The sequence below is a fragment of the Pyrus communis genome, chromosome 3, assembly GCF_963583255.1.
Source record: "Pyrus communis chromosome 3, drPyrComm1.1, whole genome shotgun sequence".
NCBI classification, from domain to species: Eukaryota; Viridiplantae; Streptophyta; class Magnoliopsida; order Rosales; family Rosaceae; genus Pyrus; species Pyrus communis.
The window spans coordinates 22342670-22360417 of NC_084805.1; the positions used below are offsets into that span (position 1 = coordinate 22342670).

The window sequence follows — 17748 nt, forward strand, 5'->3', positions numbered from 1 at the left end:
ACAACAAGGGATCTCTAACCTTCCATGGTGGAGGGAGAATACTCTGAAATATGATTCGAGAGTCTTTGGCCAAAGCATATGAATATGACTTAGGAAGTTTGTTCCAAATCATATTCAATTGAATCATATAGAGAAGTATCACATTGGATAATAGACATGAAACAAACTATCACTCAAATAATGTGATTAAGAGTATTGTATTAGAGAAGGAACGTATTGCGTTGTAATTGTAACTGGATAGGTTCTCCAACCACTTCTACTTAGCTTAGGTAGCCATGACATATTGTTAGGTGTCACTCATGGTTTGTGGAAGCCCTGAAGATTAGCAAACACTAATCTTTATCAAAGGGAGAATTGAAATCACATTTCAATTCACAATCGATCGTTAAGAGTAACAATCGCCCACTGCCTCGCTAATTGGAACATAATGGATCGTACACCGAGTAAGGATGAAAGTGAAGAAATATAAATGAGATGGATAAGCAATTAAATGGTTTAATTGAGAATGGTCAAGATTAATTAATTATACGAAAGGTTCATATTGGGCTTTTAAGTTAGTTTCAGGTTTCGGGGCCCAAAAGGGTTTTTGGTCCATAAGGCCCATTGAGTTTATGTTGTGTGACAACTAAAACTGAATGGAAAAATAGCCCAAAAACAAGTTTGCCACTCACTTGTGAAGTGGTATAAAGGTAACTTTATAGTCATTCCCTCATTAGGGTTTTCTTGAGGCAAAGAAGAGAAACCTTTTCTCTCTTTTTCTCTAAAGAGGCCGGCCACTTAGGGGAAAAATAGCTAGCAATATTTTCTTCCTCTAAGTCATCCATTTCATCTTCACACCTCATCCTTGGTGTGGAGACTTTGAGACACTAAACCTTTGGTGTTCTTGGAGATCCTTTCCTCACATCCTCCAGGAGCAAAGGAGTATCAAAAGGAAGAAAATCACAAGGAAGATCTAAGGAGCTAGGAGGTGACTTGAAGGCCCTCCACTTGGGTGAATCCTTTGTGTAAACAAGGATGAGCTTCAAGGGTAATAAATCTCAAAATCCTTTCTTCTCTTTAATGTTGTTAAGCAGTCTTGTGGTTCACCATTCACTAGGCTTTGAAAATCATGGGTTTTAGAATTGTTTTTGAATGCATGTCTACTTTAAAGTGTTATTAGTTTGCTTATGTGTTCAAATGTCCTCACATATTCTTAGCTAGGACAAAATTTTTCCTTCAATAATGTAGGCATCTAATTACAATTATCATTCAAATATAAGCTTATAACCAAGTAGGCTATAGACTATTATTGGTGTGCCTATATTTGATGGGTAACTTTGAATGTTTCTCTTCCAACAACTTTCTTTATTTTCTAAGCCTTCTATGGAATCCATAATCTAATAACTGAGGCTTACAACTAGTTCGCACACCTAAATCTACAATGAAAAATGTTGAGACTATATATAATAGTTGCTTATGAAAGAGACCGCGTACACTGCTATTGTGGTAGCCGCTAAACCCCTTTCATAAAAGTCTCTCTTTATTGAGGTTTACAGGTACTATCGACTATATGGATGGTCCCATAATTAAGTATTTCATTAGGGAGCGAATAATGTCCACTTCATTATCATGTTACACGTTGTCACCATGTGAGAACAAAGCCAAGCACCCATTGACATCAAACAGATGTTTTGTGTAGTAGTCCAAACTTGTGCGGTTGTGCCTAAGAAATGCCATAACCTTATACGGAGACAGCGAACATATCATGTCATTCCCGAAAGCAAGAATTGCACTTGTTACTTTGCAAGCATATATGCCGTCCGGCTTTTACCTTCCTAACCTTATACTAAGATGCATGCTAAGGTCAGTCAAACGTGTGCGTGTGCGTGTGCGTAATCGATTTCTCTTCCGGCTTTTAGTTCTTAATCAACGTCATAAAGAGTGTTAAAATCAAATGCGAATGGCCGCACGTGATTAATTTATTGTTGTGCATGCATGGAGTATCTTCCTACTTCTAGGGAAGACCACGTGCAAAGCTGTATTTGTTTGTTTTCAACCCTACCTACCACTTCACACACCAACAAAGCAAAGGCCAAATTAGTACTGTGTGCCCAACGCGTGGCCTCGACGCTGAGATATCACATTCAATAATCAATGTCGATAATTTAGATTATCGACACTTTCCTCTGCTTCTACGATGAAGGTCCCCACTTTGATCCCCCCGGCGACAAACACAAAATAACATAAGCAGGTTTGTGCGGTTCGGATTTGAAGGGTTGGTAAGTTAGTGGTGGTATTTAGATATTTTCTAGTATATTCTGTACTTCAGGGTTTTTTTTTTTTTTTTTTTTTTTTTTTGTTGTTATTAAATTTTTGATTAAAAATTCTTTGACCAAAATGTTTAATGTAACATCTCACATTGACCAACGGAGAGGGGGTGATGTGCTTTATATGTACATGTCCACCTCCGATAGCACGAGGCTTTTTGGGAATTCACTGGCTTCAGGTTCCATTGGAACTCCGAACTTAAGTGAGTTCGGGCGAGAGCAATCCCAGGATGGGTGACCCACTGGGAAGTAGCTCGTGAGTTCTCAGAAACAAAACCATGAGGGCGTGGCTGGGGTCCAAAGCGGACAATATCGTGCTACGGCGGAGTCGAGACTGGGATGTGATAGAATAGTATCAGAGCCACTCTGCCGTGTGGTACGATGAGAATGTCAGGCCCTTAAGGGGAGTGGATTGTAACATCCCACATCGACCAATGGAGAAGGGGTGATGTGCCTTATATGTACATGTCCAACTCCTATATCACGAGGCCTTTTGGGAACTCACTGGCTTCATCGAACAATATCGTGCTACGGCGGAATTGAGATTGGGATGTGACATTTAACGGGCTAAAAATTTTAATGAATAAAATACACTGAAATATAATAGAATTTCTGCGGCATTCAAATTGATTTTAGGTTTGACAAAAAAAAAAAATTTGATTTTAGGACTTAAGATTTAGAACTTGATCCTGTTTAAATTTACCTAACTTAATAAGCTTGGTATAGCCACTTAGTACTATACATGGTCAAGTAGAGATCTTATGTTCAATTTTCGCCAAAAACTTCTTTGAATCACATTATTACAATCTCATTGTGAGGCTTAGCGCATTTCCCATCTCATAATATCGTTTGTTAAAAAAAAAAAAACTCGTTAGATGTCGATACTTCTCTTTTGTCGATGGTAAGAGATTTCATATCAAATTATTCCTCTCCCTTCAAGAAAAATAACTAACCCATAAGTACAAATAATTATTAAAATTCGTTTTTTCCAAGTGTTAGACTCGAGTAACAATACTGAACTTACGTTTTTCGGTCCATGGTAATCTTCTAGTACGAGTTTAAATTTCGAGTTAGACTTTGAGGTTGAACGTCCAAGTTTCAATCCTCCATGGCTGCGTGTGAATTATGTTTAGTATGACTTTGTTGAACACCATTTATTTAGTGCGTCATATATTTTAGTTATGTCTCACATATATATCAATTTTTGCAATAAATTACTAGTAACACATGTTGGTCAACGAAATAATTGGCAATTGGATTCCTCCCTCTACTCCTGAACAACCATATTCAAATCAAGATGCAATGATTTTTCAAAGTTCCAAGATAGCATCGGATCCATACGTACTCCTTTTTTAGAAGTTAAGCGAACTAAGAAAGTTGGGATATTTAGGGTAATTTTTATTAAAAAGGGGAACAGCTGATAGCTTCATTATGACAGTCCATACTTTGGGAGTCGATAAGACTTACAAAAACATTTCAACTTCTTCTGGTCACTCTCGTGTAATTCATTAGCCCCAATAATTAAACCTAAAACGTATTGTATGGAATAAACAAATGTAACTGACTCTTTGATTGCATGAAAGAAAGTTTGGAACCTTATACAAAAGAAAAACAAGAAGAGAGGGAAAACCTCTTGTATGCACACGAACGAATCACATGGATGTCTAAGTTCTATTCCCACACACTAAACACATCCAACTCAACTACATCTTTTGTGCTTGTTATCGTATACGGTTGCTATACTTCGCAAAATAAAATATTTTCTTTACCTAAATCACCCCGTCTTCCATTTTATTAACGCATAATTAAAGATTTAAGTTTTGAATTCGGTGGATAGTTTGGTAATTCTAATATAGATAAAGGTAATGGCAAGAAGACTAAAGTTTTAAATCAATTTTTATAATATGAATATTGATGATTGAATTATAAGTAATGTTAGGTAGACTAAATTTTTTAAACCAAATTTGCAAACTAAATGGTGTGGTTATAGATAATTTGATTATTAATTAAGTATCGATTAACGTGCTTATTTCTTATTAGTGACATCTTATTTGATTTAAAAAATTTGATCTCCCTATTATTATTCTTGAATTATTACCAAAAGATGGCGTGATTCTTTAGACGGACACGAACATCTTCCCCTGTTGAGTCCGGCTCATAACAAAAACAAGTGCAATGGACCGGGAACGTGAACCGGCCGCCTGTTGGACCGGAATCTAAAAGAAGGTAAAAGCCCCAAAAGGCCCACACAGGTCCAACTGTCACCCGTCGAGGACTACGAGATCCTCTCTCTCCTCCCCATGTCACGACAAACTCACCTACGTAATTTACACAGCTGCACACCCGCTGTTTCCATTCTCATCATAAGCCATACATCCTCAAATATCAACCGTCTGTCTTCAAAGCCTCGATAAAGCAACGGTTAAAATCCATCAAGGTTTCGAGGTGGTTCGCAGGAGATTATTCCCTTAAGGAACGTGCAGAAAGAGAGGAGGCAGGAGAGAGAGTTTCTCAGGAGAGCTCCATAAGAACCTCCGCAGGCTTTCTCACACTTCTCATATTTTTTTAATTAAAAAATATAAAAACAAAAAGCACATTTGGGTTCTGGTGGTGGGCTGTTTGGAGTCCCCAAAAGCTGCTTAAAAGCTTCTCGCTTTTTAGGGTTTTTCATTCCATTTGCTTCCGACGAAGAGAGAGTAAGAGGGCTCCGATCCGATCACAAATGGCGGCTTCTTCTCTGCTCAGATCTACAGTCTCAGCTCCGTTGATCGAAGCCTCCCGCCCCGAACTCGCAGCGTCCGCCCCCGCCTGTTTCAAGGTCTGCTTTTTCACTCCCCTCAGCTGTTTGTGGCGAATCACCACCTAACTGTTCCAAAACGTCGTCGTATTGCTTCAAGCATTTCAGAATTTTGTTGTATATCGGTATATTTCGTATGTGAAACAAAGGACTGAAAAATGTAGTCTTTTGAATAAATTATTTGATTTTTTGCCAATTTTTGTTATGAAGTTTAATGGTTTGAATTTCTGCTTGTATTCAATTTTACAAATTTGGATGTTCTAGTGTCTGTGTGCTGATATTGTTTTGAAATTTTAGTAAATTTTCTTCTTTTATTTAGTAGTAATTTAGTTGAGTTTTTCTAGCTTTAAATAGCTCTATGATTTTTATATTTTTTTAATTTTTTTTCCGAGTTATTTCATGAAAAAGAGGAAATCAGTACTCACTAAAGCAATAAATAGCAAATGCAGCTTCTATTTTTCTCTGTTTTAATTTTGTGTTATTTGATGTTCAGGTGTCAAGCGTCGGGTTCAGTCGCAATCTGAACTGTCCCAAGGTGCAATCATCCATGTTTGGCACTTCCATCCCAAGCGGGTCATCATCTTTACAGTTGAGCAAATCGGTCTCATTTAATCTGTTTAACTTTTTGGTTTTTTGATTTGAGGCTTTGTTTGTAATAGATTGTGATATATGTTATGTTTACTAGGATATGCAGCGCCAGGAGCGTCCAACCCATCAAGGCCACAGCCACTGAACTGCCACCCACAGTTCAGAGTAAGAACTCCAAAAATACTTTTCAAACATGGAATTGATTTATATTGCTCCGAAGCTTACATTTGATTGGTTTGTTTTGTTTAGAATCAGGGAGTGGTGGGAAGACAAAGATCGGAATCAATGGTAAGTTCGTTGAAGTTGTGCGTTCTCTTGCTTGTCTGTAGGCATGATTGATGTTTTCTTTGCTTAGTTTAGGTTAGTTTGATTACTAAGTAATAAGTTGTTTGACTATAATTTCAATATTACTGTTTTTGCTTTTCTCATTAGCTTCTTTAATTGTTTCTGGATGCTAAACAATTGTTAGCTGTTAGTCATAGTACTGCTGATATATCAATAACTCACTGTTTACATTTTAATAATGTTTAGATTGTCTTGGCTTAGAAAAGGTGATGGTATATGCTGAAATCACTATTCCTGCAGGTTTTGGTAGAATCGGAAGGTTGGTTCTAAGGATTGCAACCACTAGAGATGATATAGAAGTGGTAGCAGTCAATGATCCTTTAGTTGATCCTAAGTACATGGTAAGCAATAAGGATGTAGCATTAACAGTGTTTATTTGCAATATGCTAATTTCCATTGTCATAATTACATAGCAAATAGTGCCATATCGTTGCCAGTTGTTCTTTATGTTTTAAGATTAGAGTGATGTTCATTAGACAGTGTCGTCTCTGTTTGGGTATTGAAAGCTTGACCGCACTAAAAAAGTCTTATGGAATTTGTGCTTAGATGTGGAACAGAGTCAACTTATAGGAAGTGTCATATTTGAACAGTTTCCAATTACCCTGTTTTTCTTTCTGTTAATATTGGTACAGTTGATCTTGTATGTAGTAACTGAAAGATTGAAATTTTAGATATTTTTGTCAGTTATTTTCATGCAAGTAAAAAGTAAAAAATTGATGATTTTTTTCGTGGGTTTTCATTTTGCTCCCTTCGTATACCCAGTTTCAAACTTATTACTGACAAGAATGCTCTTGTGTTTTTCCTTGATTCTTATGAAGGTTTAATTTTCCTTTCATTTTTTCCATGTCCAGGCTTACATGTTTAAGTTTGACTCTACACATGGAATATTTGATGGATCAATTAGTGTTGTGGATGATTCCACCTTGGAAATAAATGGGAAGGAAATCAAAGTTGTGAGCAAAAGGTATTGTGCTGTGATTTTCAATAGTAATTTATTACTCTAGAGAATGTTGTGGACAAAAGAATTTTCTTTTCTTATTGTAATAGTATCATATGGAGCTATTTGTTTTGGAATTAACTTCTGAACCTTATCCAGAGATCCTGCTGAGATTCCTTGGGGTGATTATGGGGTTGAGTATGTTGTTGAATCTTCTGGGATTTTTACAACACTTGAGAAGGCGGCATTACATAAAAAGGTTTGTTGCTTGTCAATTTTCTGCACTGTTTTGCCCGTTACTGGCACACCAAGTTAATCTCTGATTGCTTCTCTTTTGCAGGGTGGTGCAAAAAAAGTGGTAATATCCGCCCCATCAGCTGATGCACCCATGTTTGTGGTAGGAGTAAATGAGAATAAATACAAGCCAAACATGGACATTGTTTCAAATGCAAGCTGTACCACCAACTGCCTTGCTCCTCTTGCCAAGGTTTGGTTGCATCTTATAAACTATTGATATTAACTTTTGGCTCCAGTATAATTTTAACTATCATTCAGGATGTTAGATGTTATCTAAAAACATGTCTGCTATTATATCTTTTTCCTTCCAATTATAATTCTTTTTAGCATTGGTCACCAAATAGTTTGTTATCTCTATTATGTCTGTTGCTAGCACTTCATAACAAGCTACGGCCTCTTGCCATATCTTACCTCGTTAAATTTATTTTGTAGGTGATTCATGAGGAATTTGGTATTCTTGAAGGTTTGATGACCACTGTGCATGCAACTACAGGTTTCTCTCTCTCTCTCTCTCTCTCTCTCTAAAACTCAAGTATGTGCGTTGTAGATCACTTGTTATGGGGTTTAACTTACTGATGGTTTTACACGTTCAGCAACACAGAAGACAGTCGATGGCCCTTCAATGAAGGATTGGAGAGGAGGCCGAGGAGCTGGACAGAACATCATCCCTAGTTCTACCGGTGCTGCAAAGGTACTATACATGAAATTAGATTCTTGGTGATACTAACCTAAGATATTTTGGCGTTTTAAATTATATTCGGGGTCTAAAGGTACGCTAATCTCTTTTGTTTCTTGGAAATGTAGGCAGTTGGAAAAGTTCTACCAGAACTCAATGGAAAGCTCACTGGTATGGCCTTCCGTGTCCCAACTCCTAATGTATCTGTTGTGGACTTAACTTGTCGACTTGAGAAGAGTTCTTCATATGAGGATGTCAAAGCCGCGATCAGGTGCATGTTCTGCATTTTGTTTGTATAGTATCTGCCTTTATGCTTCTTTCTTACTCCCTTCTTTGGATAGCTCATTCACTTTGATATCTTACATGAAGGTATGCTGCTGATGGGCCACTTAGAGGCATCCTTGGATACACAGAAGAAGATGTTGTCTCCAATGACTTTGTCGGTGACTCAAGGTAGGATCCTTTTCTTTTTCCTAAGCTTATTTCAAAAGGAAAGCGGCACTAGCATGAATCTACTCGGTAAGATTCAGTTGTGGAAGTTCTTTACTGATCTGTCTTTAATTTATTCCTCAAATTCCAGGTCTAGTATATTCGATGCCAAGGCTGGATTGGCACTCAGTTCCTCCTTTGTCAAGCTTGTTTCGTGGTACGACAACGAGTGGGGATACAGGTACACACTCTACGCTTTGCATGCATATTACAGTTTTGCTGCCCACGGTATCTGTTAATTCAAAGTCTATGGTGTCTAATTCAATGCGTATGACTAAATCACGCTTTTGTATTTCTTACAGCAACCGAGTTTTGGACCTCATAGAGCACATGGCGTTAGTGGCAGCATAGGCATTGGTTGTCAAAGAGTGCCTCCGAAATTTTAGCACTTTGATGCTTGCTATGAGTTTGGTTGAAGAGTAGTTTATACACATGATCTCGTTTTTATTGAAGTGGAGATTTAGACGGACGTCGCACAATTCTACTTGAAAATAATGGAAAATTTGATTTGTATGATGAGTTCCCAGGTTGTTTGGCTAAATACATCATCTATTTTGTACCCGCATTATAATATACCGCTCTGTTGAAGGGCCTTTTTCCCTTTCTGTCCAAGAAAAGTCTTAACGTGAATGATCTCATAATTTATCCGTAACTTTGTCGGAAATTTCCTACCATCTTTGCTTCGACAACCAAAGTCCAAAAGTTCACCTATCACCCTTAGGCTGGGAGCAACTTTCATGACAGGGACAAGGTTCTAAAAGAAGTCAAGCACTAGTCGGACGGTGCGTTGAGGCATAGCGCTTAGGTGGGGATTTTTAGAATAGTGGACAGGGGTACACCGTAAGAAGCTGGCTTGTGTCAATTATTCTTTTTCTCGTACTTCTCTTGGCTGCTAGTACAGTCTCTATCCTTTCCAGTGAAATTTTCTTTTTTTCGGCCTTAATCTAGACAATCATGTGGGAACTTGTCTTGCTTCTCAATTCAGGGATTTTGTAGAAAAAATGCATACAGACCCAGTGTCGACCTAGTTCAAGGCTCAACAAGCTGTGCCTTAGAGGCTAAAAATTAGGGGTTAATTAAAAAGCCTTTGCAGTGAGAATAATGCTACTTCGCGACATAAATTAAAAATGCGCTTAGTTTTGTATGGCTAAGTATCATTATTGTTAACATAGATTCAGCTTGAATTAAGTCATAGTAAGGCCTTCCACAGTAGTTCGAGTGAGTGTAACGCATATATATAAGAATCAGGTAGTATGAGTTTGATACTTATAACAGTAATGTTACACTAGTGTGAGTTCAATTAAGTGTGTGAGTGATACTTTGATACAATGTTTTATAATCGGTACCACACTCAAATTTTTCGGCCCGCTGTACAGGTGTGATTCTTATATGAGTTTAATACATTGGTATCACACTCACTTTTTGGCTTACTGTGAACATAGTGGAAGGCTAAGTTTGTATGTCTAAGTAGCTATGTCACCACAGTTGAACCGAAAAATAAGAATTTGGATCTAAACGTTTGAGCTTGTGAAAACAGATGGATAAATTGTACATCAGATGTATTCGAACCACAAACTAAACATAATTGCTCAAAATCAGGCAATCCGATTCCCACCAAAGTCATATGAACTTGAGCTGCACGTGTTAGTTGTCGATGTCTCGTACATAAGCGATTTGCTTAATTAATTCTTCGAGATTTATTATGAAATCCTCTCTTAATTCTCATACAAAGCATAGTCGGATTTTATTTATTTAAAAAAAAAATAAAAAAAAAAGCCCAGCTCTTCCAAACAAATAATCTTTGAGGTGGCTATTTACAAAACTTCAATGCATCTCATCTACTATAAGTATGGGTGTCTAGTGGCAGGCATGGATACAAAGCTCTTTGGCTTCATGTGAGAGGGAGAATCATGTTTTCTGTTAATTAGGATTCTCATTAGTTATAGACATCTATATACTTGGATATGGTAAATCTCATAAAGCTAAGACGTTCAATTATTTTTTGTTTGGCAGATGACCTACAAATTTTGCACTTTAGTGACAAAAAAAAGGACAAGTTCTTTAGAGATAGGCCCTTACAACTCATATTTTGGAATTGAGTTTTTGGAGGCTCCGGCCCAAAGTAGAAATCCATGAGTTTTGTTGCCATCTGTAAATTCTTGTTTTTTTTTTGAAAGATCAGTTTCGGTTTATACTCTCGTTGCCGCTCATGAACTTTTATCTGTCATAAGACAGAAGGAAAATTGGATCTACACATATGCAGCGATTGTGTATTCGGCATGGAAAAGATTGTGATTGTGTGGATATTAGTATGATTTATATGTGATATTTAATTGAGTTTATACTGCCTCCAGCCCTCCAGCATGTTCAAAAGTTCAAAATATATAAAAAGATCAGTTCACGTATAAATTTCATTAATTTGTGATACCAAAATCTCAAGCATCTTATTTCATTATAATACGCATATAATGTTCCTTAACAATATAAATAAATTTCATATACCGTTATGACTATCGCTACCAGCCTACCACACTAATTGCAGCGCCTTGCAATTTGCATGGTGGGCTATTATTTTAGAAATAAAAATAATATAATTTCATGGAGGGCAAGGCTTGTTGCACAAACAGAGGAGTAAGGAGCATTTGCCGCCATCGTAACCGTGCCTCTTGCATTTTCTGACGCAGGGAGGTGTCCTGGTGCATCCGCCGATAAGTTCTGTACAGTCCCCGATTTGAATAGCTTCAGTATTCTTCACTGTCTCATCTGCATGTGAATAATACAAATGATATATAAAAAGATTGATTAATAATTTAATACAGATGATATATCATGCATTCACTAAATTTTGAGCTTCAAAATAAGCTTGGGGATAAAATATTAACTCATCATTTAAGTAATTTTCAATGTTAAAAATCAAGCCCTCGGGTTAATTAATAGGGACGACCGCGGCCTAATGATTTACGAAGAAAATAAGTTTCGAGTTTGATTTCTTCCAATATATGTTTACTAATTGTTTGTGTGAGAGGGAGAGAATGAGCATAGTTACCGGAAGCTAGAAGGATGATGAGCAACAAAACAAGCACAAAGAACTTCCTCGCCAATGTCGCCATAACCTTTCTCTCTCGTGCGTTTCTCAATTGCCTTATAGCTTCGACTCTCTCTTTCCAGCACTATATGGATATGGTATGGGTTTGCAGACACATCTTAGACTCCTGGGCTTTTTATAATATGGATTTTCAGGATTTTATCAAGGAAAACAACGTGATTATTTAAAAATTGTAACACCAGTGTGGTAATCCAGTGTACATAGTACTTGGTGAACTTCAATTTTCTGTTAATTTTCCTCATTTATCATGATCTATACAACTTCAATTTTCTGTTTTATTTCCTAGTTTATAGTGCGAACATTTCAATTCTGTGAATTTCTTTCCTAATTTATAATGTGAATATGAGAATATGAAAATAGAACAGTCCATAAATGATATTCGTAAGACTTAGAGACGAACTGATACTTCGAAATCATGTTCTGTTTTTTTTAGGCTTATTATATTAACATCCTACAAATTGTTAAATAAACCCCACATTTGATTTTTCAATTAAAAATTATCTTAATACACTTCACATACTTCTTCATAATACCATCACACCCCACATTCTCAATATATACCTTACATTTTCTACATGCGCCCCATATTTTCTATACACACCACATTTCTCAAATCTTATAAAGCATTTAATTTGGACAAAAAATGTCGACTGGAATTTTGACAAAAGATGCTGCCTTTAAAGCATATGTGGGTCGTTTTCAATTCCACCATTAAAACCCATGTCGTTTGTTTTTAACATGTGGTGGTAATTTTAGGTATTTAATTCTTCATATAATCCATGTGATCCCTAAAAGATGAATACAAACATAAAAGCTTGAATAACGCAGCAAAAGCAAGATTAAATAAGTATCGATGTCGTCAAATCACTAAAACAATAAAAAATATGAAGTCTTACCTCATGTGAAGCTTCCAAAACATCGATTTCGTGTTTCATTCGTCAAAAATAATTTTTTTCAATTAACATGTTTGTAATCTCATTAGTTAGAGTTTTGTTCAACAATGAAGGGTCGGAGGGTTTTGATAGTTGAAGAAGATAAATAATACATTAAAAGTGATTTGGGGTGTATTTAGAAATTTTTTATTTTTTTAAAACATTATAAGGTCAAAATTGCCATTGTATAGTAGGGTAAATAAGTCATTTAATATTAAATTTTAATGTGGAGGTGCATTCAACATTTTGTAGAGTGCTAATATAAAAAGCCTTTTTTATCCTAATTTATAATGGGACAGCTTGAATTTTCTGTTTTCTTCCCTAATTTACAATGGAACAACTTCAATTTTCTGTTTTCTTTCCTAATTTACAATGAGACAACTTTCCTACAGAAATAAAAATAAAATAAAAAATAAAAAAACCTCGGCAGAGGGTTTAGTATGCATTAATCCCCAAACAAAACACCGTTTAGAAATAAATCCCAATTTTTATTCTGTTTATTTGTAAGCCCCCAATTTTTGTTGTTATTTAATAATGTGATTCACAGTTCTGTTTCAGATTTTTTGGTTGGGTAGTTTACTGAAGGATTTAACCACATAGGTGTATATATATATTTTTTTTTTAATAACAAAAAAAACAGTAGCGGTCTTATATATTAAAAAAAAAACAGAGATGATTTCCACACAGGTGATAATAGACCCACTCCATTGTCCTATTTCTACGCCCACATTATAATTTCACCCACCATAAAAATTAAAATATTATTTCTCCACCCACCATTATTCCTAAAATAACCTCTAATGTCTAATTTTTAAACAATAATGTTAATATGTTTAAAAAATAAAAAAAATAAAAAAATAAAAAAAATAAAAAATAAAAAAAAACTTCATGCTTCCGTAATTGCCACTACCCTAGCCGCACCAGAACCTCCTCCCACCCCCATCAAAAACCAAAACATTTGACACCTGCTTGGCGGCATCTCCTTTGGAAAGAGAGAGAAACCAAAGGGAAAGGAAGAGAGAAGCACATGGGGAGTTTTCCAATACAGAGGCAGATTGCTCCAAATCGATTTATTCCAACTAGAATTGGGTATTCTTTGATTTTAAAATCTGGGTTGTCGTCGTCGTTCGTTTATGAGGAAAAGGAGGAGAGGATGGAGGTGGTAGTATCAGAATTGGAAGGGAGAGTGGGGTGGTGTTTGTTGCTAGGGAGGGTAAATTGGAGATTTGATAGCCGTCGGTCCATCGTGGATGATTTGGGAGGATGATGGATTTATGTTTAGTTTTGTTAGTTTTATTTTTTTTCTTTGTTCTGTTTTAGTTTATTTAATTAAAGTTATAACAAATTTATAAATGTGGATTTAAAAGTCTTTTACTAAAAGGATAATTATGTGATTAACATTTTAATTAAAAAGTAGGTGGGAAAATAAGACAATAGGGTGGTTTTAGTAGCACTCTTTCCACACGCCCCTTTAAGAAGTAGTACAATTTTAAGGGTATTAACCACATAGCTAGGTATTGGTCTTACTCCAAATGGGGTTTCTCTAAAACTAGTTTTTCTTCTCTCCTAAGTCTCTTTAATATTTCTTCTAAGATTATTCTTAAAAATTGGTCAATTTTAAGGGCTGTAATTTTTCCAACCGAAGGTAATATCTATGTTCTTTTGTTTTTGAATGATGTGTTTTGGTTAATATTCTCGTTGTGTATCATAAACTTTTATCCAAGTGTGATAACACCGAAGGAAAATTAGACCTAAAAAAGATTATGATTGTGCGTCGGCTATAGCTTAATTATATATATAAAAAAGTCACTTCCAGTAATAATTTCATTGATTGATGATACGAAAATCACATGCATCTTATTTCATGATACACATATATAATGTACCTTAACAAGTTCACTAGCTCAATTATTTAATCATAATTAACTTAAAATAATGCTATCATCACCACACTAATTGCAGTATCTTGCAATTTGCATGGTAATTTTATTTAGGAATTATTTTACGTAGGGCAAGGCCTGTAGCACACTGCCGCCCTCATAACCCTGATTTATGCATTTCCTATTACAGATGCGGGTCTTGATGCAAAAGCCAATAAGTTTATGGTCCGTGCAATCCCCAATTTGAACAGCTTTCGTGATCTTCATTTCTTCTTGTCCAACAGCTTCGGTGTTCTTCACTGTCTCATCTGCATGTCAATAACACAAATGATGCATAAAAGATTGTCCATAATTGTGTTTGTTGTGTGTGTGAGAGGGAGAGAGTGAGAGTACATAATTACCAGAAGTTAGAAGGATGATGTAGCAACTAAACAAGCACAAATAGCTTCCTTGCGAAAGTAGCCATGCCCTTCTTTCTTCAGTATTTTTCAGTTGCCTTACAGCTACAACTCTCTCTTAGCTTATTCCAACACTGTATAGTATGGTTTCGTAGAGACATCCTAAGACCCTAGGGTTTATAGTATGAATTTTCAGGGTTTGATCAAGGAAATAAAGTCATCTACAGTACTGTGGTAGCTAGTCTCTTTTTTTTTTACTATGGGACAACTTCCATTTTCTGTTTTCTTTCCCTAATTTATATTGGGAAAACTTCAATCTTCTGTTTTCTTCCCTAATTTACAATGGGGACAGCTTTAATTTTCTGTTTTCTTTCCTAATTTACAATGAGATCAACTTTAATTTTCTGTTTTATTCCTTAATTTGGTTACTCTGAGGTATGGTCAATATCATAGCCACTGATATCAAAGCTAGTATCAGTTCATCTCTAATTCTTATCGATATCATTTATCGTTCACCAAAAAAAATGACTTACCTTGGACTTCCTTTTAGTATACTAAACTTGCTCGAAGTTTATCAAAATAATATTGTTATGTGGAAAAATTAGATAGGATTATGTCAACGCATTTTGGCTAACTCTTTTAACCTTTGTAGTTTAGTTTAGTCTCATGGGCAGTGTAGTGCATTATTATCATCTTCCTTCTCACAGCAATAGCATATGCATGTAACACTGATTGAAGGAAATAGCTCATACATAACAGTTCTCGCAATAGTTGAGTCTCTTTTCTCATTTTTTTTGTCGTAGGTATTACAATAATTTAAGGGACGTTTCAAATCGGGGACGTATGAGTGAAAACTCAACACCTTATTCATTAAGATATTGGACCACATGCAAAACATGTAAAAATAAGAAGAAAAAAAAGTAGGTAGCAAAAGTGTTGCTATATAGACTATAGTATCATCATACACCACAAGTATAATATCCAACAGGGTGCAGAAATTGATCTCGCCACCTTGTATCTTCAAGTTGATATCACACTGGGACGCCACCACGCATAGCCCCGAATAGCTAGCAAAAGTGTTGCTTCCGAATTTAAAATCGTATAAAACATGTAAAAAATTATAAATATATAAAAGATAGCAATACTATATATATATATATATATATATGTGAGTGTGTGTGTGTGGAAGTCTACTTATAATCCTATTTACAATAAGGAACAAAAATTAGAAAATAATTGTCCTCTCAATCAAAACCCATCACTATACTGCTGGAGAGATTCTTTCTGGAAACCATGACATAGTTTCAAGAGATTTACTCATCAAACATGTGTTTGTCATGGGTTCAAAAAGTACACTATTCGTTTATTAAGAACTTGCCACATGATGGTATGGTGACAAGAGTATCTCTTATGTCAGTTGTCTTTGTGTGTATAGTGAAAGTAAGGACTTGAAGCATGATGAAAATTTCTTTTTACAATCACAAATTTTCCTGGTGACCATATTCAGGCTTCAGCAATGTAATAATTCCCAAAAAGAGCTTATAAGAGGTGACGTTATTATGGGAGCATATAGAAGCAAAGTTTCACATGAATACAATCAAAGTACTTTTGACATATAAGTAATGAATGATTTCCTTCTTGGGAGGGTTTTGGGAAAGGATGTACCCAGTACCTCTCTCCCCATTTCTCTCTACTACATGTAACCATTGTGTTCGGGTTTTAGCGCTTAACGGGTGCTGGCATAGTACTTCTCTGAAGACATGACTGTCTTCGAAGATTATGCAATTATCGATAAAATCCCCAACAACAGGATGAATAGAAAATATCTCAATAAATTTTCTAGGTTACGATATACTGTCACGTTTATAGCCTTGCATACATCATTGAAAATCAAACTTATTAAAAGTGTTGTTTTTTTTTTTTTTTTTTTTTTTTTCAGTTTACAATTCTGCAGAAATTTCAGCACTGAAAGAGTTATTCTGTATGTACCTGCCACATGAGGATTTCACATTTACGGAATTTCCTCGCTTCGCATTTTTGAATACTAATCTGAATAATAAATGGAAGTATCGAACTCACAATTCGATTGCTACTTACAGTTCTTGTAAGCTTGGCAAGCTAGCCAATTTGTTATTCTCTATATGCCTTCAAAATCGGCAACAAATAAAAGAAATGCAACACTGAAGAAAAAATATGTTCTCTGAATTCAAGTATGTAAATTCGGAGCAAAATTTGAAGAGCGTGCAAAGATGATAAGGTTAGTAATGTGAATATGCCCACATTAAACAAGTACGTGGCTAAGGATGGAGGATGAAAGCATAGATGTCAAAATCATATGGCTCAAATACGTAGAAGTTTAGTTTTTACTATTTTGAACTGTAAGCTTAATTTCTACATGCATTAAAAGAGATTTCGGGTGGAAATCTCTCTATATATAGAGGTATGTTTGTATCGTACCGGTAGTACAAAGAGATGAAAAACAAAAAGTAACAATTTTGTTTTCGTCACCTCTCCTTCTCTATGTTCATTTCTCTTGTTTGACTTCAGTGAAGAAAATAAACATAGTGTTTTGTTACTCCCTGTTCACTCAAAGGTTCTCACTCTTTTTCCCTATTTATAACAATTTGGTAGTAATAGCCGACAGTGGTAATAGAGCTGGTCACAATGGCGTTGGTAGCAATGGTGGTTGGAATTGTTGTAGTAATGAAGGTAACAGGGTGGAGATGGCAAAGGTGGTGGTGGCTGTGGTGAGGTAATGGGGTTGAGAATGTGGTGATGGTGGTGAAAGGTGCATGGGGTGGGAGCGGGTGATGGCGATGGATAATATGGTGGTGGTGGAGTCAGTGGTGGAGGCGGTGCATGCAGTGGTGGTCATGGTAAGATAGTGGTGGTGGAGCGGTGAGACGGTGAAGGTGGTGTTGGCATTGCGGTGAAGGTGGTGGCAGTGGAGGTGGTGGTGTCAAAGATGGTAGTGGTGGTTGTTTTGGTGGTCGTAAT

General features: G+C 36.0%; 1 protein-coding gene across 1 annotated transcript; it reads left to right on the forward strand.

Annotated features, from left to right (window-relative positions):
* Nucleotides 1-4836: 4836 nt before the first annotated feature.
* Nucleotides 4837-8976, forward strand: LOC137727895 (glyceraldehyde-3-phosphate dehydrogenase GAPCP1, chloroplastic-like). The gene is made up of 14 exons (XM_068466755.1): nt 4837-5124; nt 5597-5691; nt 5789-5856; nt 5941-5979; nt 6277-6377; nt 6888-7000; nt 7133-7232; nt 7314-7460; nt 7703-7763; nt 7864-7961; nt 8075-8217; nt 8316-8399; nt 8527-8616; nt 8738-8976. Exons 1-14 carry the CDS (start codon nt 5029-5031, stop codon nt 8784-8786), a joined length of 1284 nt encoding a protein of 427 aa, XP_068322856.1. The 5' UTR covers nt 4837-5028; the 3' UTR covers nt 8787-8976.
* Nucleotides 8977-17748: the final 8772 nt, after the last annotated feature.